Source organism: Macrobrachium rosenbergii, chromosome 56, assembly GCF_040412425.1.
Source record: "Macrobrachium rosenbergii isolate ZJJX-2024 chromosome 56, ASM4041242v1, whole genome shotgun sequence".
NCBI lineage: Eukaryota > Metazoa > Arthropoda > Malacostraca > Decapoda > Palaemonidae > Macrobrachium > Macrobrachium rosenbergii.
In genome coordinates, this window is record NC_089796.1 from 52,181,953 (window position 1) to 52,205,225 (window position 23,273).

Here is a 23,273-nt window from a genome sequence, read left to right on the forward strand (position 1 = left end):
GTTGATGGAGAGGGGATGGAGAGGAGAAAAGGAAGAGGGAATGGCGGGGAGGAGATGAGGAGAGAATGGAGAGGAGGATGGCAAAGGAATGGAGGAGGGGATTGAAGAGGGGATGGAAAAGAGGGAATGCAAAAGTTAAGGAGAAGATCGAATGAAGAGGGGATGGAGAGGTGATGGTGAGGAGAGGATGAAGAAGGGATGGAGAAGAAGGGATGAAGAAGAGGAGAAGATGAATTAAGAGGATGGGAGAGGATCAAATGAGAGGGGAGATGAAAGAGATGGAGAGGAGGGAAGAAGATGACGGAATGAAGACGGGATGGAGAGCAGGGAATAACGAGAGGATGGAGAAAGAGGGGATGAAGAAGGGATGGAGAGGAGGATGGTAGGAGGAAGGAGGGATGTAGAGGAGGGAATGGGGAAGGTGATGGTTATGAGGAGGAGATGAGAGGGGATGGAGAGGGATGAAGAGTTGATGGATGATGGAGAGGAGATAAAATGAAGAGGGGATTGGGAGGAGATGGAGAATGGAGAGGAAGAAGCAAAGGAATGGACTGGGAGATGGGGAAGAAAGGATGGAGATGGAGAGGGGAATGAAGAGGAGATGGAGAGGGGATGAAGAGAAATTAGAGGATGGGAAAAGGAGATCTGGATGGAGAGGAGGGGAATGAAGAGGGAAATGAAGAAGGGATGAAGAGGGGATGAAGAGGGTATGTTGATGGATGAGGGGATGGAGAGGGAGGAAAAGAAGGGATGTGGAGGACAAAATGGTGAAGAGTGGAGGGATGAAGAGGGGATGGGAGGAGGACTGAAGAGGAGGATGAAGAGGGGATGGAGGGGATGGAGGGAATTAAAAGGAGGGAGAGGATGGATGAAGAGGGGATGAATGAAGAATGAAGAAGAGGATGGAGGAGGAAGAGTTGAATGAAGATGGGCATTTTGAAAGGGGTGGGAGGGGATGAAGAGGGGAGGAGGAGGGGATGGAGAATGAAGAGGGGGAGAGGAGGGAATGAAGAGGGGAAGAAGAGGAGGGAATGAAGGGAAGAAGAAGGGGAAGAATGAAGGAGGGAATGAAGAGGGGAAGGAGAGGAACGAGATGGTTGAGAGGAGGGATGAAGAGGGGAAGAAGAAGGGATGAAGAGGGGAGGAGAGGAGGGAATGAAGAGGGGATGGAGAGAAGGGAATGAAGAGGGGATGGAGAGGAGGGAATGAAGAGGGGATGGAGAGGAGGGAAGGAAGAGGGATGTGGGGTTCAGGGAATCATGAAGCGAAGGAGAAGATGTAATGATGAGGTGATGTAGAGAAGAGAACGAAGAGGGGATGGAGAGTAGGGGATGAAGAGGGGATAGAGAGGATGGGATGAAGAGGGGATGGACAGGAGGGGTTGGAGAGGGGATGGAGAGGAGTTGATGGAGAGGGGAGGGGGAGGAGGGAATGAAAGAGGAAGGAGAGGAGGGAATGTAGAAGTGATGGAGAGGACAGGATGAAGGGGTAAGGAGAGGAGGGAATGTAGAAGGGATGGAGAGGAGGAGATGTAGAAGGGATGGAGAGGAGGGGATGAAGAAGGGATGGAGAGGAAAGGATGAAGAGGGGATGGAGTGGATGGAATGAAGAGGGGAAGGAGATGATGGAATGAAGAGGAAATGGAGATGAAGGAATGAAGAGGGGATGGGGATGTAAGGGAGGGGAGAGAATGACGAGGTGAAGAAGAGGAGGGGATGAAGAGTGGATGGAGATGGGATGGAGAAGACGGAATGAAGAGGGGATGGGGAGGAGGGGAGGAGGGGATGAGGAGTGGATGGAGAGGAGGGGGTAAGGAGCGGATGGAGGGGAGGGATGGAGAGAACGGGATGAAGAGGCCTTACTTTACCTTACAGACCTTACAGTTCGTTCGGGTTGCCCCAGGTCCCTCAGTGTGAGGCATCTCTGATGTCTACCAGAGAATTGCTAATGCATCTTCCGGTATATTTTGCATCTTCCAGTCTTGGATAGTCTGGGATGCATCTTATATATTTGTCGAGCTTATTCTTAAACACATCTACGCTCACTCCTGATATGTTCCTCAGAGGAGCTGGTTGCACATTGGATAGACGCCGCATTATCGATGCTGGTGCGTGGTGGATTAATGTCCTGTGTGCTTTCCTTAGTTTTCCTGGTATAGTTTTGAGCACTATTAATCTACCTCTGCATGCTCTTTCTGATATTTTTAGCTCCATGAAGTTTTCAGTAATTCCTTCTATCTGTTTCCATGCCTGGAAGATCATGTAGCGTTCTCTTCTCCTTTCAAGACTATATAAATTTAAGAATTGTAGTCTTTCCCAGTAGTCAAGTTCCTTAACTTCTTCTATTCTAGATGTAAAGGACCTTTGTACACTCTCTATTTGTGCAATATCCTTTTGGTAGTGTGGGTGCCATATTATATTGCAATATTCAAGTGGACTATGTACGTACGTTTTATAAAGCATAATCATGTGTTCAGCTTTTCTTGTTTTGAAGTGCCGGAACAACATTCCCATTTTTGCTTTCCATTTTGCCAATAGTATTCCTATTTGATCATTGCATAACATATTCCTATTCAACATCACACCAAGGTCTTTTACTGCTTCCTTATTTGTAATTGTCTCGTTATTAGGTCGTTTATATGCATATAGCATTCCTTCTTTATCACCATAGTTTATTGATTCAAATTTATCACAGTTAAATACCATCCTATTTTCCTCTGCCCATTTATATATTTTGTTTAGGTCTCTTTGTAACAAGTTTCTATCTTCATCACAAGTAATTTCTTTACTTATTCTTGTGTCATCGGCGAAACTACTCACTACCGAGTCTTTAACATTACTGTCTATGTCAGCAGTCATAATCACAAACATCAATGCAGCTAACACCGTACCTTGTGGCACACCGGATATTACCGTAGCTTCATCCGGTTTCTCATCGTTTGCAATCACTATCTGTTTTCTGTTTTGCAAAAATTCTTTTACCCATCTTCCTACTTTGTCCACAATTTTATGTTTTCTAATTTTTTCGCCAATATATTATGGTCTACCTTGTCAAAAGCTTTTGCAAAGTCTAGGTAAACCACATCTGTATCTTTTTCATTTATCATATTTTCATATATGTTTTCAAGGTGGACTATCAGTTGTGTTTGTGTACTTTTTCCAGGTACAAAACCATGTTGTCCTATATTAAACAAACTGTTTTTCATTAAATGTTTCATTATATATTTTCTCATTACCCTTTCATACACTTTCATAATATGAGATGTCAGACTCACAGGCCTATAATTACTTGCCTCTAGTCTTGATCCACCTTTGAAAGTAGGGGTAATATATGCTAATTTATGCTCAGCATAAATCTTGCCTGTATCTATACTGTGTCTTAATAATATTGCGAGCAGCTTTGCGATTGAATGAAACACTTTCTTTAACAAAATGGCAGGTACGCCATCTGGTCCTGCTGCTGACCCATTTTTAATTTCATTAATAGCCTGCACAATATCGGCTTCAGTAATATCTATGTCCAATAAATATTCACTATTTTCATCTCTTATTTCTGTATCATTATCTTCATTATCAATTCTAGGTGTAAATTCACTCTTATATCTTTCTGCTAATATGTTACATATTTCCTTTTTCTCATTCGTTAATCGCCCTTCAGTTCTTAGAGGGCCTATTTCTACTCTTATGTTATTCATCTTTTTTGCATATGAGTTAAAAAAATTTCTGGTTTTGCTTGATATTTTGTAGGGTCCTTTCTTCTAGGTCCTGTTTTTCATTTTCTTTTGACTCTATAATCTTTTGTTCTGCATTTTCTATCTTACTTTTTAGTTCTATCACTTTCTATGCATTCTTTTCTTTTGCAAGACCTTTTTTCCACTTTCTGATTTTCTGGAACAAGATCCTTCTGTCTCTTGGTATGCATGACTGATGTTTACTTTTCTTCTTCAGTATATATTTTTCCACTATTTCCTCTAATATTTTATATAATATATCCATATTTACCTGTATATTGTCACTTACAAATATGTTTTCCCAGTCTTTGTTTAATTCTTCATTTATTTTTGACCAATTTATATTTTTACTATAGAAATTATATTTTCCATATCCTTCCCATTTTTTCTTCTCTTGCTTATCTCTGTTGTCATGTGCTTTGGAACGGACTGTTAATTCTATGGCATTATGGTCCGAAATACTCGTATTATACACTATTATTTCTTTAACATAGTTCACCTCGTTCACAAATACTAGGTCTAAAATATTATCTTTTCTTGTTGGCAGGTTATTTATTTGCTGAATGTTATGTTTTAGTAGCATATCTAATAGCTTTTCAAATTGCCTCTTATCTTGTACGCTACTATTACTCTCCTTTTTATATGTATAAATACAACCACAGTCTCCTGTTCGTTCTTTCCATTCTAAAAAAGGAAAGTTAAAGTCTCCAGATAGGAGTATATTCCAGTCTTTGTGATTTCTACATATATCATCCAATTTGTCAATTATTATGTCAAACTCTTTAGTATTCGGGGGTCTGTATATTACAATGTTTATTAATTTTTCAGATTCAAATGTTATTGGTATTAATTCAAATTCTGTGTTACTATATTTCTCACAGATTTTTCCTTGATTTACGTCTCTCCCATATATCAAGGTTCCCCCTTGATTTCTATTTTTTCTATCTGATCTATAAGTTTGGAAATCCTTTAACTGATCATCATTACCAGTCTCTTGTGAGTACCAGGTTTCACTTATATTCATTGCATCTATTTTTCCAGTTTGGGTTAGTTCTTCTAAGAACTCTATTTTTCTTTTTGAGTTACTCGAAACTAAACCCTGTGCATTCATCACTATGATGGTTTGCATTTTATCCCCATTAGCTAATATGGGTAATAATAAGGATTTTCCCATTTCTCTTTCCTGCTCTGATATGTTGTTCTTTTCTTCATTTCCATAACTTCAGACATTAAAAAATCCAACCTTTCCAAAATAGTTGATCTTCCATCTTCATAATTCTTCATTTTGTGTTTGTATCTACATCTATCTCCATATGTGCACCATCCATTTGCATCATAGATACATTGCTTTGTTGCACTGTACCTCGGTGCTGATGCCTCATATCGTGGTGCTGACATTTCATAACGTGGTGCTGGCTTGCTTTTTTCCTTTGTCTCATACTTTTTATTCCTTTCTTTATTTGTTTTATTTTTACTTTGATTTTTTATATGCATTTGCTTTTGATTTTTGTTCTTCATGGCAACAGGATGCATGTATCTGCACTTTTTGTTGAATTTGCAACCTTTTCATATTTTCAGGTTCCTACATACTTTTGGATGTAGATCGCTGCATTCAACCTCATAGCCGTCTAGATATGCACATTTGCCATAAATCTCATAGTTGTGACATATCTTGGGATGTTTATAATGACATCTTTCACCGAATCTGCAGTTTCCTCTTTTCAAAAGAGTGCAGACTATGTCTTTCTTTTCTTTTTTTCTTGCTCTTTCCCTTCAATATGTATATCAGGGTACAACCTCTTTGGGATTTTTTTTTTGTGTTGTCATTTCATAGTTTATTTCTTCGTTTGCATGCTGTTGTATTGCCTCATATGTAGGGTCTATGAGTTTCTCTGCATCCATACTCTTATCCTGTTCTTTGTTTTCATTATTGTTTTCTATCTCTTCAGTCTTATTTTCTTCTATTTCGTTTTCCTCTTGTTCCTCATCCTCAGTTTCATCATCCTCGACTATCTGTATATTAAGTCTTGACTTAATAACATTGTCTATCCATATTAGACATGTTGAGCAAAATACTTTTGTGTCCTTTTTTTATTTTGCTGTACTTCCTGCACATGTAGGATGAGTTGGTACATGGCATGCACTGCATTTCCTTATCAGGTTTTGTGGAGGGAGGGAATGGAGGGAATGAAGAGGGAATAGAGAGGAAGGAATGAAGAGGGAATGGAGAGGAGGGAATGAAGAGGGAATGGAGAGGAGGGAATGAAGAGGGATGGAAGGCAGGGAATCAAGAAGGGAAGGAGAGGAAGGAATGATGAGGTGATGGAGAGTAGCGAACGAAGAGGGGATGGAGAGGAAGGGATGAAGAGGTGATGGCTAGGACGGAAGAAGAGGGGATGGAGAGGAGAGGATGAAGAGGGGATGGAGAGGATGGAATGAAGAGTGGAAGGAGATGTGGGAATAAAGAGGGGATGGAGAGGAGGGAATGAAGAGGGGATGAAGAGGGGAGCGAGACGAGGTGATGAAGAGTTGATGGAGAGGGGATGGAGAGGAGGAAAAGAAGAAGGGGTGGTGAGGAAGAGATGAAGAGAGGAAGGAGAGGAGGGGATGAAGAGGGGATGGGGAGGAGGGGATGAAGAGGAGATGGAGAGAAGGGAATGGAGGGGATGGGATGAAGAGGGGATGAAAAAGAGATGGAGAGGAGGGAATGAAGAAGGGATGCAGAGGGGGGATGAAGAGAGGGTGGAGAAGAGGGGATGAAGAAGGGATGGAGAGGAGGGAATGACGAGAGGATGGAGAGGAGTTGATGAAGAGGGAAGGGAGAGTAGTTGATGAAGAGGGGAGGGAGAGGAGGGAATGACGAGGGGATGGAGAGGAGGGAATGAAAAGGGGAAGGAGAAGGGAGGGAATGAAGAGGGGATGGAGAGGCGAGGGAGAGGGGGGAATGAAGAGGCGAAGAAGAGGAGGGAATGAAGAGTGGGTGGAGAGGAGGGAATGTAGAAAGGATAGAGAGGAAGGGATGAAGAAGGAGGGAGGGTAGGGAATGAAGAGACGATGAAGAGGAAGGAATGAAGAGGGGAGGGAGAGGAAGGAATGAAAGAGGAAGGAGAGGAGGGAATGTAGAAGTGATGGAGAGGACGGGATGAAGGGGTAAGGAGAGGAGGGAATGAAGAAGGGGTGAAGAGGAGGGGATGAAGAAGGGATAGAGAGGAGGGGATGAAGAAGGGATGGAGAGGAGAGGATGAAGAGGGGATGGAGTGGATGGAATGAAGAGGGGAAGGAGATGATGGAATGAAGAGGGAATGGAGAGGTAAGGGAGGGGAGAGAATAACGAGGTGAAGAAGAGGAGGGGATGAGGAGTGGATGGAGATGGGATGGAGAGGACGGAATGAAGAGGGGATGGGGAGGAGGGGATGAGGAGTGGATGGAGAGGAGGGGGTAAGGAGCGGATGGAGGGGAGGGGATGGAGAGGACGGGATGAAGAGGGAGGGAATGGAGGGAATGAAGAGGGAATGGAGAGGAGGGAATGAAGAGGGATGGAAGGCAGGGAATCAAGAAGGGAAGGAGAGGAAAGAATGATGAGGTAGGTGATGGAGAGGAGGGAACGAAGAGGGGATGGAGAGGAGGGGGATGAAGAGGTGATGGATAGGACGGAGGAAGAGGGGATGGAGAGGAGAGGATGAAGAGGGGATGGAGAGGATGGAATGAAGAGGGGAAGGAGATGTGGGAATGAAGAGGGGACGGAGAGGAGGGAATGAAGAGGGGAAGGAGAGGAGGGAATGGAGAGGTGATGGAGAGGAGGGGATGAAGAGGGGATGGAGAGGAGGGGATGAAGATGGGATGAAGAGGGGATGGAGAGGAGGGGATGAAGAGGAGATGGAGAGGAGGGGTGAAAAGGGGATGGAGATGGAGAGGTGGGGATGAAAAGGGGATGGAGAGGAGGGGATGAAGCCGCATGCATGAACCGGTCCCTCTTCATGTGATAAATTTGTAATATGTCAAAGAAACAGCTTACATCAAGAAAGCAGCATTCTTCTCTAGTGCAGAATCTCGTCAAGGACAAAGACTAGCTTTCTTATGTAACACATTCCTGTATTTTGAAGGCGGTGACTTTACATGTAAATCAAATTTCACAGTTAGGGTTTTTTTAGTGATACACTTATTACATCTCAGCTGTAAGGCCTGATTTCAATATCATTTTCAACTTGTACATGTGGGAGTTTGTTAGCTGCAGTGCAGTGTTATGAGCAATCCCAGATTTAATCCAAACTTTTTTGAGTTAAGCACAACGCTTATTCCTTCATGATCTGAACTGTGATATCTAGCACGAACGTGCTCTGAAGTGATTTAGAATATCTAGGAAATTTAACTTTCATGGAAATACCTCCTTTAATAGTCGTAATGCCAGTATCATTGTGGCACATAAGGATAATACATGAAACCCGTAGGACAAGTGAACAACATTTGTAAATATGAACGTATCTGAATTTCCTGATGCGATGTTGAATATGAACCTGCCCCACAGCATTAAGAAGTTCATTCCCATCCCTGCAATCTTCATTTTTATTTGCATGATGGGAAGATTACTAAAATGAGGTTTGTAAATAACCTTAGGCTTTAGTATATTCCATACACTTCCTTTATCTAAGAAAACTCTGAACAGGTGACGGGATTATCTATCGCTAACACAACGATTTATAAAAAAAAAAAACATTCTTTGTATCTATTCTAGTGTGAAAACTGCAAAAATATAATTCACTTCGAACTAAGTTATCTTGACTTTTTTTTAGAATGACGAAAATCATTATGCAGAGACTGTTTTCCAGTGATAATACCTGGCCGGATTTTTTCTACCTCTGAAAATGTTGGTAAATCATTTTGGTACTCTTGTGAGTTGGAGAAAAATTTGTACGGTCGGTATTTGTGGCTGTTTCCTGTGGTATGTTGGGCTGCATTTACTGTACTTGGTGAGCAAGTGTTTGTTGGTCTATGCATTTTTATTATGTGGACATTTCTTGCTCTTATTTCCATAAAAATTTCTTAGTCTTTTTATGGAAATCTTATTAAAGTTGCCTTTAGAGCACTGACTGTTTTGTTGGCATCCATTAATAACAAATGAAAAATGAGGAAACTTTCCCCGGCTGTTGTCTCTCCATATGCAGTCCTGAAACCTCTTGCATTTTTTCCTACATTACTGCTTTATGTATCCTATAATACCAAAGTTAAGACATTTTGATTCAACTTCTTTCTTTTTTTGGATACATAAATTCCACCTGATGCCTGAAACAGGTGTGAGGGCTGGCCCAAAAGAACAAAAGAACAGTACCTACCCCACACTGAGAGGAATCGCACTGTACTGTAATTTCACCCTCCAAGCAATAGAATCTAGAGTTTCTAATAATGCCTTTTTGACTGCTGTAAATGCTTCCTCTTGAGATTTCTGACTAGTAAAAATTGTCTTATAAATTCCGGAAGTGGCTTTGTAAGATCTATTAATCTTGGTAAAAATTTTGACAAATACTGCACTATTCCTAAAAGACGATCTACTCCAGCAACATCCATGGGCGTACGAGTAGGCATTTCCATAATTTCTTTGACTCAAGGGGATAGCTTTAGTCCATTGGCAGTAACTTTTTATTCGGTAAATGGTATTTCTGTCTGCTTCAACTGAAATTTATCAGAACTTAACATTGTGCTCTTTGCAGTGCTTTTAAAATGCTTGAAGGTTACGATTATGGTCTACAACTGCTTCTCCAAGATTTTCACCACGACCATATACCATAAAGTCATCTTCAATTACTTCAATTTCTTGTAAGTCTTTTATCAACTGATACACTTCTTTGAAAAACTTCAGGCTCTGAGCTAGTCCCAAATGGCATTTGAAGCCACCTATACCTTCCAAAAGGAAAGTTAAATGTAGTCAGATTAGAACTCTTATCCTGTAAACATACGTGCTAGAATCTCTGTGTGGCATCAAGAACTGTAAACGCTCGAGCTCCTGACGATCTTATTGCAATGTCCTCAATAGTGGGTAACTGGTAATGTTCCCTTCTAATGGTTTTATTCAAATCTGAAGGGTCTACACAGATACAAAGTTCACCTTTTTTCTTAAGAACAACACCTGGTGTAAATACCCAATCTGTTAGTTCCACAACCTTTTCAGTAATGCCAAGCTTTCGCTTACAGTCCAATTTTTCTTAAAATCTCAGATGCAAGGCTGCTGTTATTCTGCATGGTGCCCAGTGCACAGGTGTAACTGACTCATTAATTCAGATTTTGCACCACATATCCAATTTTCTAACTGAGTCATCGAACACACTTGGGTACAGTTTCAGAATATCTTCTTTTTCAACTGAGCAATATTCCCTCTTCATTACATAAATACTAGAACTGCAATGATACTGTTTGTCCGCTATTAATTCACATTCCAGCAAACAAATTTTCATTCCTCTCCATACCTGGAGTTTAGCTTTGCCAACAGACCGAGTACCAGTTTGGTCATATACACACAAGGTAGTGCCTGACGTACAGGCAACACGTGTAAATTATCCAAATGGCTGGCAGATCTGTTATCACCCTTTCTAGGAACCTTCTCATCCTCCCACGTTAAACATGCAGAGGATTTTATATAAAAATTTAATAGTTTAAATATTCCCTCAAATAACAAGTTGCTCAGCCTAGACATCGAGTCATTATTTACCAAAATCCCGACCTCCGACGTGTTGTATTTTCTAAAGAGGAAGTTACGACCATTTGAAGAATATTTTCCTCTTGGCATTGATAAAACGCTAAAATTAATCAACCTCTGTGTAACTATCAACGTGTTTTCTTTTAATGGTAATTCCTACAAACAAAAATCTGGCTGTAGCATAGGCAGTCCCCTATCCCCCATTCTAGCAAACCTGCACATGGAATATTTCGAGACGGAAATTTTGTTGTCTATCAAATCCCGCAATATGATCTGGCTTAGATACGTAGATGATGTGTTCCCTTTCTGGGACAATAGCTGGGGAGATTTCAATGAGTGTTTTAATGCACTAAATTTCCTAGTTCTAACCATAAAATTTAAAACAGAATGGGAAAAGGACAGAAAATTGTCGTTCCTAGAGTACTAATCATAAGAGAACAGAACAGATATGCTTTCACAGCGTAAAGGAAACCCACTTTCTCTGTTTTGTATATTCATTTCCAAAGGCACCACGATGTCTCCGTAAAGATCATGGTCAGCTGCAACCTATTCGTGGGGCTTAGGATATGTTCAATTTGGTACTTTGATAAAGAATTCAACACGATCTGCCAACACCTAATGCAACTGCTCTACCCACCAGACATTATCGAGAATAAAGCGAATAGAATATACTACAGAGGTTCCACTAACAACAGACAAATAGATTTTAGCGACAAAGTAAAAGCTACAGAACACCCCAGGTCTAACAATCCTTATATTTTCCATTATCCCAAATCCATTAGGAGCTCTCTCATTAACGTATACTTAAGTAAAAGAGGGGAAGAATCCGGAGTTTACAAGTTTCCGTGCGGCGGCATTTGTAATGAGATTTACGTTAGGGAGACGGGTAGATCCATCTCGCAAAGATTAACAGAGCACAAAAGATCAGTGCGATATGCTTCAGAGATTTCGGGGATTTCTTACATATTGGGGATAAAGGCCATACCATAAACTGGAGTGTGGCAGAGCTGGTTTTCAAGAGTAACTGTCCGTACAAAAGGATGACGTTGGAATCTGTTATCATCAATCAAACCAACAACATGAACCTGTCAGGAGGACATTGGAAATCGGATGACATCGACGATTTGATCCTCAGCCCTCTTCTCGAGCAGGTGTTCCAGAAAATAAGACCATCGGACTTGCCGCCAGAAGGGAGTTAATGAGGCCAAAAACACCAAGGAATAGCCTCATTTCCATCCTTCCTGGGTCAACGGTCACCTGCATACTAACAGTGACGTACTGCCACGCCTACATATACTTTGTATATATATACTCCTGAAACACATCATGTCCATATTTTACCAGTGAACAGGAGCACAGAAGGAAGTGTTCGAAATATATGGTTGCAACGTTCAAAATGGTGTTTTATGGGCCTTTTATCTTCATATATATATATATACGAGTATATATATATATATATATATATATATATATATATATATATATATATGTGTGTGTGTGTGTGTGTGTGTGTGTGTGTGTGTGTGTATGTGACATCCACACACACATGTGACACACACACACACACATATATATATATATATATATATATATATGTATATATATATGTATATGTGTGTGTGTGTGTGTCCTGCCGGTGTATGTGACATACACACACACACACACACACACACATATATATATATATATATATATATATATATATATATATATATATATATATATATATATATATATATATTCTTCCATATTTTTAAAAATTCGTCTCTCAGTCGTCAGCTATGAGTGGGAAATTAGTGGCGGGAAGGAGACGCCATGACAAATTTGAACAGAGTTAGGCCTAGTCCCCCAGGTCACCTGATTTGAGGGTGAAACAATACGCTCCTTAGTCACTGCCCCCCACCCACCAACATCATGTGTTCTGGGGGTTAGGAAAATCGTTAACCACACAGGGGTGAATGAGGGATTAAGAGGGCTACTATTTTGAACCTTAGGGACTTAGCTATAAGGCCTCTTACTGTATAAACCGGTTTACTGGCTTCGGGATTTGCTTTCAGAATCGACCTATGCCTTTGTGTTCAACTCAAAAATACCCCAAGACGCCGAGAAGTTATGGGCAAAACAACGCCGCCAAATGCTTCACAGACGCGAGAGAGAGAGCAGACGTGGGAGCGCCTCATCTTTCTCCCTTCATACTGGCACGAACGCAATCGCCATACTACCCACTGCATCTTGCAAGAGCTCATGCACAGAACAGGTTAAGGTACATCTGGAAACGCGATCCCTTGCCAGTTTACTGTCCCTTCTCGTGAACTTCTCTCCATATTTTCAATATTTCCAACTTTTCATTTTCCTAAACAAAGCCCTCTTTATTAAATCAAACCTGCCAACCAAGTTGCCCAATGATTCGCCCCTAAGCTCCAATTAAATTAACTCAGTGATCAAAATTAGATTACTCCCTCCATAGTGTTACCAAGCGCTAATTAAATTTAATTGACCAGTTCCTTCATGGTGCCTAGTTAATTTCATGCAAGAGAAACTCCTTGTTTTGAATGCTAACCTGGAATTCTCTTCCAGAAATCCTGCTATTCTGCTCCCAAGCGGTAAGTCCCAGCCTTCTGAATCAATTCCACTTAGAGGTACTACCATTTCTGATATAAGCAAGAATTTCCTGATATGCAGTCCTGGGACACTAATCAGTCCCCCTCACCATTGTTCACAAGCGCCTGACACTGAACTTCATTCAAGCAGTAGTCACCTTTTCATATTCAGAGATTTTCTCCTCATTGCCTAATTTTATTTCACATTACATGTCCCTGCTTGCTGTATCATCAGCCTTTTCACATTAATTTCTTGATTGCTTCATCTATAAATAAATTCAGTTTAACGAAATCTGATACTCATTTCCCATGGCGACCTTCCACTCCCTGGTTAATTAATGGTGATATCAAGATAAGTCATCCTTTTTCCTTCCATTTATTACATTTTGGGTGATGTCTGTTGGCCCCTTATGGCAGTTAAATGATAAGAAATCCCTGTACATTCATCCAACACATACCAGAACGTAAGTATGTATATGTATATATATATATATATATATATATATATATATATATATATATATATATATATATATATATATATATATATATATATATATATATATATATATATATATATATATATATATGTGTGTGACTTTTTATCACATCACCGTGATTTCATATACAATCAGTAAGTTACAAACGTTAATATCCAATTCCCTCTACCTCGGAAATAATATATTTTCATATATGTTACGGAAGGGGAATTTTTTTGTTGATAATAAGTTCGTCGTCCCGTGGGCTTGAACTAGCGAAGGACAGGAACTCAGGACTACAGTGGACGCATTTAAGCCACGCTGGCCGCGTGGGTTAAATGCGTCCACTGTAGTCCTGAGTTCTTGTCCTTCGCTGGTTCGAGCCCACGGGACGACGAACTTATTATCAAATAAAAATTCCTTCGGCAACATATATGAAAATATATTATTTCCGGGAGGTAGAGCGAATTGGATATTAAAGGACATTTGTAGCTTACTGAATATATATATATATATATATATATATATATATATATATATATATATATATATATATATATATATATACATACATATATATATATGTATATATAAACGGTATACAATCTCCATTTCCCAAGTGCAGCATGGCTATAGAAAAAAAGAAACTGCCACATTTATTCTTATTTTCTTAAGTCTGTATAAAACTTGGACAACTTTAGTTAGTTTCTCTACAGTCACGGAAGGTTTATCAGCATCGTTCTGAACCTCCTGAACCTCCCCAGCGTGCACTGAGTCATTCAGCTGTCATGCGAGCATTCCCCACACTCCAGATTATTGAGGCCCTTCTGCAGTAATGCTTGTCCATGCCATATGTACTGTGCATGCAAATTTCTGGGTCTCCCTCTCCTTTCTCTCAACATTCCCTAATCATAAGTAGTTCTCACAAGTCATCATCATCCCTTCCCTTCACATAACCAGACCACTCTGATCTTCTCTTCTCATTAAGGAGTTTCCTCCTATATTCATTTTCTTTCTTCATTCAGACACCTAGGTCGGTCTGTCACAAGGGCACATGCATCCAGTCCTGGTCTTCCCCCTCCCCTCATATTTATTTTCTTTTTTTTATTCCAGGTTTACCCATTTAGAATGAATTTCTTCACAATTTCTGTAGGTCTAAGATAGATAAGGTACTTATTTTGCTATTGCATTAGTGACATTCTTCATTCTGCTTTGTATTCTAATTTTCATTTGACATCGTTTAAGTAGTCCAGACAAACGATTTTACTATATTAAGGTCCTTCACAGTTAACAGAAATCGAAGTATTATGTTTATCTCTGAACACTTAACGTGGAATACCGAGGCTGACGAAGCAGCTCAATCCTGTAAGAAAAGAGGAAAGCATACCAATTTTCTCCAATATTTCCTCTTTGGAATGAAAAAAATCCCTCTTCAACAGACACTGACCAAACAATTCTCTAAACAAGGGGCAAGATATTCACTTGCATATCAAAAGTGCAAAGTATGAATTAGATATCTAATGAGAAAATTAAGATACTTACCTTCTGGCTGGGGAAGTGGTGGCAGCACAAAGTCTAGTAGCACCTGAAAGAAATGTCCAAACTTAGGACTAGAACAGAAGTACTGATGATACTGCATCAGCACTGTCACGAAGTGTAAGGCAGTCTCAACTTGTTCAGATTTGAATGCAATATTTAAAGGAAAAAGTACGCAAATGTTCTTACCTGTGGCCTTGAGGAACAAGGAAAAGGGACAAAGACGGAGTCAATACTAACACAAGAAAATAACTGGTTGAGTAAATGTAGGATGTAATTGGCTGCCTACTGTTATGTAGCTACTTTATCTTCATAATTGGTATTATTATTTTATTATATAAAAGACAAGCCTATATGACCACGAACTTCCAAAGCAAGTTTCTGTTTTATAGAATATCATTATGAAAAAGAAATGAAACGAAAGAAAGAGGAATGAAATCAAACACAGATCAATTAACATACATAGATATAATCAAGAAAATGAAGGTCATGGCACGTTCTCCCTTAAAGCAAAATTACACCTAACCTGGAGCATATTACATTTAGCATGAAGAGCACTGCCATGTAAAATTTTCCAGTTTCACAGTAGAGAAAATGAAAGACTTCTCGTTCTTAGAAGTGGAACACTGCGGCACTTAATCAGAACCTGGATAACAGCAAGTTGCAGTGAGTAACGTTCATTAGTTTTTTTCGTTGAAATAGTTTAAGAAAGATATCCTAAGGGATGTCTTATGATGATGATCAAATCTGAAAGTGGCGAAAACACACCACTAAGTCTTCCAATAATGGCAGTGCAACTGATCTGATGCATTTGACACCAACCCCATCATCTCTTCCCATATGTTGTGAAAAAAGAAAGCATCATTAATTATTCAGAATCAGTCATTCCATTTTTAATGATGATGTGGGAGAACAGTTCAAGATCAGCTTTTAACAGTAATAGTTTTGCTGTAATTCAATCTCATACCCAGTTTACTATATCCCATTCCAGATAGCTTTTAAGGGCGGTTCCAACTTCATTTCAATTAATGGCAGTGTGTAACTGCTTCTGTGGTTTGCACTAACTTATTCTCCAGGACAAACATCTTGTGCACAGTATAGATCACAAGAACAAACTTCCCGAAACAAAATGGCAGGGAACACCAGACAAGAACTTTATTGAAAATGAAAAAAGCAGCGTAAGTAAAGCGACAATAGTATCAACATTAAAGTATAAGGCCAACATAAGGCTTTCATGAATGTTATAAAGAAGATTTAAAATAGTGCCATCTGAACTTTGACCTCTCGAAGATAAATTTAAACTGGGTTATTGTAAAACAACTAGAAAAGACAGGGAACAGAAACGGGCAGCTGCTTCAACTAAATTATGGAATGCGTATTCAAATAAACTCTTAAAAAGAAACTGATGAAAAAGGGAATATTCCACGAATAACTAACAGTAGATGATTGTAGATGGATAAAGAAAGGCCTAAATATCAAACAGAACAAGAACAGAAGTGATAGAAAATATAAAAAAGAAGAAAGGCGTAGTGAAACGGAAAAAAAATCCAGAAGTCCTATTAGTATCTAAGAAATGAAAGGTTGGGAAAGGGTCGGGGGATGTAATATTAATGCACAAATAGCTATAAACGAATTTTAGAGATGAATTCTTGTTGAAAGTTAAAAACAGCCAAAAGTGAAGAAGAAAAATGCCCATAAAAATCAAACCAAGGAAGGAATAGAAGTTTCAAACCTCAGGTATATCTTCATAAATTGCACATATATTAACAGAGAAAATATAATCACGCTCATGCAGACCTACTGTACACCCTTAAGTCCCTAAAGGATTGTTACTTTTCTTCAGTTATATCACCTTTTTAAATGTAACCACCTAAGGTCCATAGCTGGAAATTGATTTGTATGTAATCTGTTTTTAATTGTTATCATTTTTTTTTTTAAATATATTTACTATTATTCTCAATATTAGCACTGTCACTACCATTAATATAATTACTATTTTTATTACTAATTCAGCAACTGTATGGATATTGTCAATTATAATTTTTATCATTTTTATCTCATGTATCTAGATTGTGTGTATCTATTATAATTCCTTTACTTTGTATATTCCATGTATATGGCCCTGAGCTGAAATGAAGAATATTATTATTATTATTATTATTATTATTATTATTATTATTATTATTATTATTATTATTATTATTATTATTACGGAGTGGCTCTGTTTCAATACACAGATGAAAAAGGAATTTGTGCCCTTTCCTGTTACTAATCAACTGGAACAAAGCATCCAACACCTATGATGGATGATACATTCAACATTCTTGGCCCGTCTTTACCTCAAATCCCTTGCACTTTCGAAATTTTTCCCCGACATTGGGCGTCATGATCACTGTTACATCTCTTCCATTGCTTATACTCTATCTCTTCCTGTATTTCTTAATTTGACATGGCATAACTGTTGCACTGATAGGTCAAACCCAGGTTTCGTGGCAGTTTAAGCTGATGAGGTTTTAAATCGTTTATCGTTTGCTCTTATGTAAAAACTTTTTCACTTTTGCTGTCAAACGGTGTGATTGCTGCGGCTCCTGATCAAGCATTCTGTCAAGGAAATGCACTCTTATCAGTTAATCCTGAACGATTCTCCTGCATTCTTTTATCTCTACTAGAATTTACTGTGCTCTGTACCATGAGAGAACATTACTGGAAATATGAAGAGATTTTATATTCTCACCTTTTCTGCTAAACAGAAATTCTGGTTCTTTGCCAATAAAGTCCTCAACAATTTGTGAAAGTTCATTGTTCTTCCTCTCCTTCCTTCCGATGCATTTACAGGAGGCTTTTCGTGAAAAACATTCTTATACCTTAGTCTTAATTTTAAGAACTTTCTTTTCTGTAATTCCAAAGCTCCTTCTTATCCCCCCATGTCCCTCTCTAATCTTATTCCCTCCCCTTTATTCTCAAGTGTCCCTGCATCCTGATACACTACTTATGCATCTGGACTAAATTATAACTCAAAAATGAATGTTATGATAAACTAACATCAATCCTTTGTCATTTTTGCTTAGCTGATGAAAAGGGTGGGTTCAAAACACCCCAGAGAAAGAGTACCGATTTAATACATCAGATTACCATCCCGGTGCGTCAAGTTTTTTCCCCAAATGTTTTCCAAACTTTATTCAGTTCTCAATTTCTAGAGAACCTTGAATTCAACACTATTGTTACTGATATGGCTTCCACAAGACAAGATCAACAGGAAATTCTATCCTATCTTACAGATATTAGTTCGTCTTTTTTCCCCAAAATTTCAGAAAATCATTTGTTGTGGTTCCTGATATCTTCAAGAAATATGACATCATCTCTTTTATCTTCACGTAAAAATAATCTTCTCTCCTGCCACCGATTTAAAGTGCTCTTGCTTTAAAAATAAAATCCAGTACTATGAACACATCTGAATAATCATCCCACAACATAATTAAGTTTAATAGGAACTCAACTGAGGCAATAATTTCCATCAACATTTTAGGAGACAGGTCACTTCATACTTCCCTTGAAGAGACCTCAAACAGATAAATTTGCTTCTACAAAATTTCGTGTCGGTGTCTCGAGTTCTTTTCATCATATTATCTACGAGAGCTTAGAATTAGCATTATGAATCTCAGTTTGGAATTTCACTCACCCCCAAGTTGCTTCATCTTTTGTTCCCTCTGTCGATGAGATCAAATGAAGCGTAATGCATCCGATGAATGATTCCACCCTTGCCTATTTCCTAGAGCTTATTTCTGTCACTGTTACGCAGATCTTATAGAGGGTCATTCTCACCAATGACAACCTCGTAAGTGCAGTGAGAACGCTCTTCTCACACTCCATCCATGCAAGGTAGGCATCCTCAGTCTCCAGGTCCGATGACGGTTTCTTTCTCTGCTGCTAGAGCTTTTCCACCTTTTCCTGTTTACACTTTCCCGACTTTTCTAACACATCCCATCCTTAAATTTGGAGCACACCTGCCCCCTCCTTTCAACTGGACAAAGGGCAGAAAAGGGTTCAAGAAAAAGATAGCAGGCTGGCCGACCACAATGGAGAAAAAGAAGACAAATGCAGATATTTCTTCTCAAGATATATGTTTTAGCAAAAATGTCGAAGAATGTAATTTTCCTATTTGAGAGGAAAATCCTGAAGGAAAATTAAATACTTGAACTAATGGTCTTTTGTGATCTCCCATTGCCCTTAACCTTTGCTGATTTCACGTTACCTATAATATTCATACAGTATATACACAAACGAAAACTCACAGTGAATTCAAGTCGGCCAGGTGGATCAGTCCGTCTCTGTATGCATCTTTTACATTTCAAATGTCATCTGCCACAGTCTCTGAAGCATCTAGTCTGTCTGAGCGGCATTTTATCATCGTATGAGAATAGAAGTTATCATACGAGACCTCTCTCTCTCTCTCTCTCTCTCTCTCTCTCTCTCTCTCTCTCTCTCTCTCTCTCTCTCTCTCTCTCTGTTCCGCTTGCCTCACTGTGCCACGGAATTGGAACCTGAGTCAGCAAATGAAGAGCCAAACAGTGGCTTAAAGGCTCAACAAGTAGGGCTGACTGGAGAAGAGGACGATGATGAAGACGACAATGAAATGGCCAACAAAGGCCCAAGAATCTTGGTCAGCGAATACGACGAATTTAGGTAAAAGACGAGAGAACGCTGAATCGGTGATCTCCTCTCCAAAGACAAAGAGATAATCCGCATCTACTTAGAGCAGCGCAGAGTCCATACATAAAAGACTGAAGAGCTCACTTGCAGCAACAAATGATTCCGTTTATAGCGAGCTCATTCTTTGTTCGTCTGTTTGACAGCATGGCAGATACACGATGATCACCAGACTGAAAGATGGCAGCTACATGGGTTCTGTGCTCTGACTTATTTTCTTGAAAAGGTGCACCAGAAAAAGAACTTCATTAAACCTCACTTCATGCAAACACGTAACACATTAATTTGATAAGAGAGTAAGGAGAGGCTTTCACGCATTTAGTGTTTCTCAGCGGCAGAGGACGTTCTAAAGCAAATAAAAAACAGCCTCACAAGGAGTTATTCAAAGAATGACCAACTGCTGCATCGTACCTACAATTTCCTAGACAATTATGAAAAAAATGGAAGGAGGGAATAGGTATGGGTTTTAGTAATTTATACTTCGTCCCCTCATATATCAAAAGGCAGTGAATATATATATATATATATATATATATATATATATATATATATATATATATATATATGTGTGTGTGTGTGTGTGTGTGTGTGTGTGTGTGTGTGTGTGTGTGTGTGTGTGTGTGTGTGTGTAAGAATGCCTGATATTTTCATTGTCAGTTTGATAATGTAAGAAAAACTTTGTGCTCTCCCCCTCATTATTTGCTACTTTTGTTTTGCATTATTATCAGGGAGCCTTGTTAGCATGCTGTGACACTGAAACACCATTACTAATGTATGACTTCATATCCCTCACTCATGAGTGACCGAAGCCTTATTCTGCGACTACACTTTAATCATATTCATTACTTTATCAGCAACTATTCTGGGTAAATATTTATTGTGCAGGGATGAAAATATAAAATATCCGTTAACTGAATGACTGGTTATGTACGTTTGGAGAGTTTGCCGAAGCAAACTAACGAGAGCAATTTCCTAAAACTTTCGTCGAATGACATTTTACCGAGAGACAGACACAGAGGACATTTAATCGATTGGACATTTTGTATCTAAATCGTGCAGATTTAGCGAGACTTTTTTCTCGGGGGAGGAGGAGGAGGAGGAGGAGGAGGAGGAGGAGGAGGAGGAGGAGGAGGAGGAGGAGGAGGAGGAGGAGGGGGAGGGGGGGACAGGGAATTAGAAACGACTTTGAGTCAAAAGAAGAAGCTGTCCACAGTTGTTCCCCTGATGAAAACGGCACCATAATGTAACAAGTAAAAAATGCACCAAAGTTTCTTCTGCGCAATCGAGCTTTCTGTACAGCGTATAATCAAGGCACCGAAAATAGATCTATCTTTCGGTGGTCTCGGTTTAACACTGTATGAGCCAAGGCCCATGAAACTTTCAGCCACGGCCCGGTGGTGGCCTGTCCTATAGCGTTGACAGAAGCACAAGTATGCTGGCTTTAACCTACAATAAAATAAAAACTACCGGGGCTAGAGGGCTGCAATTTGGTATGTTTGATGATTGGAGGGTGGATAATCAACATACCAATTTTCAGCCCTCTAGCCTCAGTAGTTTTTAAGATCTGATGGCGGACAGAGAAAGTGAGGACGGACAGACACATAGCCATCTCAATAGTTTTCTATTACAGAAAACTCAAACAGCACATCCGACTTCCACCGACGAGAGAGAGAGAGAGAGAGAGAGAGAGAGAGAGAGAGAGAGAGAGAGAGAGAGAGAGAGAGGATCTCGCCATGAGCGACGTCTTCAGCATCATGGGACGAATAGTGAACTTCAAGATGGCAATGAATTTACTAGTGACGATCATGCGAGGGCGATGAGCGGATAAAGTCTTCCTTATATCTAAAAATAAAATCGGCAATGACCAAATTCCGCTGGAATGGCTCCTCGCTGGGTCTGGCGGTAGAACATCTCAAGTTGCACCTGTGGCTATTCGTCGATTTTAAAAGAATTAAGCAGTTCTATACATAAAATGGATTTAAGAATTTTCTGTGTTTACTGCATAGTCACATTATAATGACAAAGTAAACGTTGTGTATTTACACTCCCGGAGAGTATATATATATATATATATATATATATATATATATATATATATATATATATATATATATATATATATATATATATATATATATATATATATATATATATATATGTATATATATATAAATATTAGTATAAATATTAATAAAATATTATTAGTGAGTTGCCACCGCCTTGTAACTGTGCAGTTATGTGTTATTTGCTCATCAGTCTCATGGGCACCATGAAACTTTGTTTCAGTGCTTAGCTGTTTTGATGTCAGCTCCGTTCCCTTAGAAAATGAGAAAATTCTTTTCTCTTGAGATTTAGTACTTGTCAGCATATTTGAACACTGACCCGGAAGGATGCACCCTCCGCAGGAAGTCCCGTAGTGGAGTGTAGGAACGTCGAAGATTATGATTTTGTATACAGGTGAATCATTAAGGCACGATCTTTTGATTGTGTGACGTATTTCCGGTGAACCTTTTTACTACCGCTATTGAGGTAAGCTTAGATTTTGGCACCCAAGTGGATATTTGATTTTTGTGTCTACCTGTATTACTTATAATACCATTTTTGTCTAATATATTATGCTTTTCCCATTTTCGTTAGTTTATGCCTTGGGTCTTAATGGCCAGGGAAATTACCCATATTTTAGTGTTGATTTTTCAAAGTGATTTTCTCTCTGTTCTGCAGATGTCTCGTTTAAGGTCACGAGACTGAGGGAAATTTTTGACAGACATGTTGACCTCAGTCATTGTTTAATTTTGTTCGTTTGAAGTTAGGGATGATATTACCCGATGTTTCGCTTAATCTCATTTATCCATTCCTTATGTTAGACTTTTTTTTTAATAAAACTATATTTTTTGTAAGTTCAATAGTCTCCATTAAGAACCTAGCTAAGACTTAAGTAAAAGTAAAAGTATGGGAATAGTTATTCATTTCTATGAATAACCTGAGATTCCTTCTAGGACTGAAAGAGGATGTCAGATGGAGGTAAGTTTCTCTCTTCTTTTGGCTTTAGGTTAAAGAAGGAGGGTAAAACACACACATACACACACACATGTATGTATATATATATATATATATATATATATATATATATATATATATATATATATATATATATATATATATAGTTAAATGACCCTATCCCCAGGTCAAATAGGGTCACCTTTTATTGCTGTATCTGTTTTAAGAACAGAATCAATCATCTTACTTCCCTAGGATGTCTCTGGTAGCAGTGGCTCATCCCTGGGTCAGTAAATTCCTTTTCCTTTGTCGACATCTCTCACTGAACCTATTCTTAAACAAAGGCCTACTGGAATTAAACATTGACGTACAAAACTAGACTTTATTTGCAAATTTAACGAAAGTGATTCAGCAAAAGTTATGATCATGAAATGGAGTGAATTCCATCCCCTATAAATGGAAATAATCACAAGAGGAAATCCTGATTCACAAATATTTAGATTAATAATTCTAAACCAGCTAATACTAGTGACTAA

At 38.9% G+C, this 23,273-nt stretch overlaps 2 protein-coding genes across 20 annotated transcripts in view; both read right to left on the minus strand.

Moving 5' to 3' along the window:
- The window catches only part of LOC136836319 (regulator of G-protein signaling 9), a 1,320,722-nt gene that overhangs the window by 1,148,355 nt on the left and 149,094 nt on the right, over window positions 1-23,273 (minus strand). For 18 of the 19 annotated variants that reach the window (XM_067100474.1, XM_067100467.1, XM_067100472.1 and 15 more), the window contains exon 2: window positions 15,040-15,082. The exons of the other annotated variant lie outside the window; for it this stretch is intronic. The gene's annotated coding sequence lies outside the window, so the exon portion shown is untranslated. The remainder of the gene's footprint in view (window positions 1-15,039; window positions 15,083-23,273) is intronic. 19 annotated transcript variants of the gene reach the window in all.
- On the minus strand, window positions 6,098-7,999 carry LOC136836050 (uncharacterized). Its single transcript, XM_067099938.1, has one exon. It carries the CDS (start codon window positions 7,685-7,687, stop codon window positions 6,107-6,109), a length of 1,581 nt encoding a protein of 526 aa, XP_066956039.1. The 5' UTR covers window positions 7,688-7,999; the 3' UTR covers window positions 6,098-6,106.

Bases quoted from the DNA above. Each gene is read 5' to 3' on its own strand.
- LOC136836050 (XM_067099938.1), bottom strand. From the start codon at position 7,687: ATGCGGCTTCATCCCCTCCTCTCCATCCCCTTTTCATCCCCACCTCTC.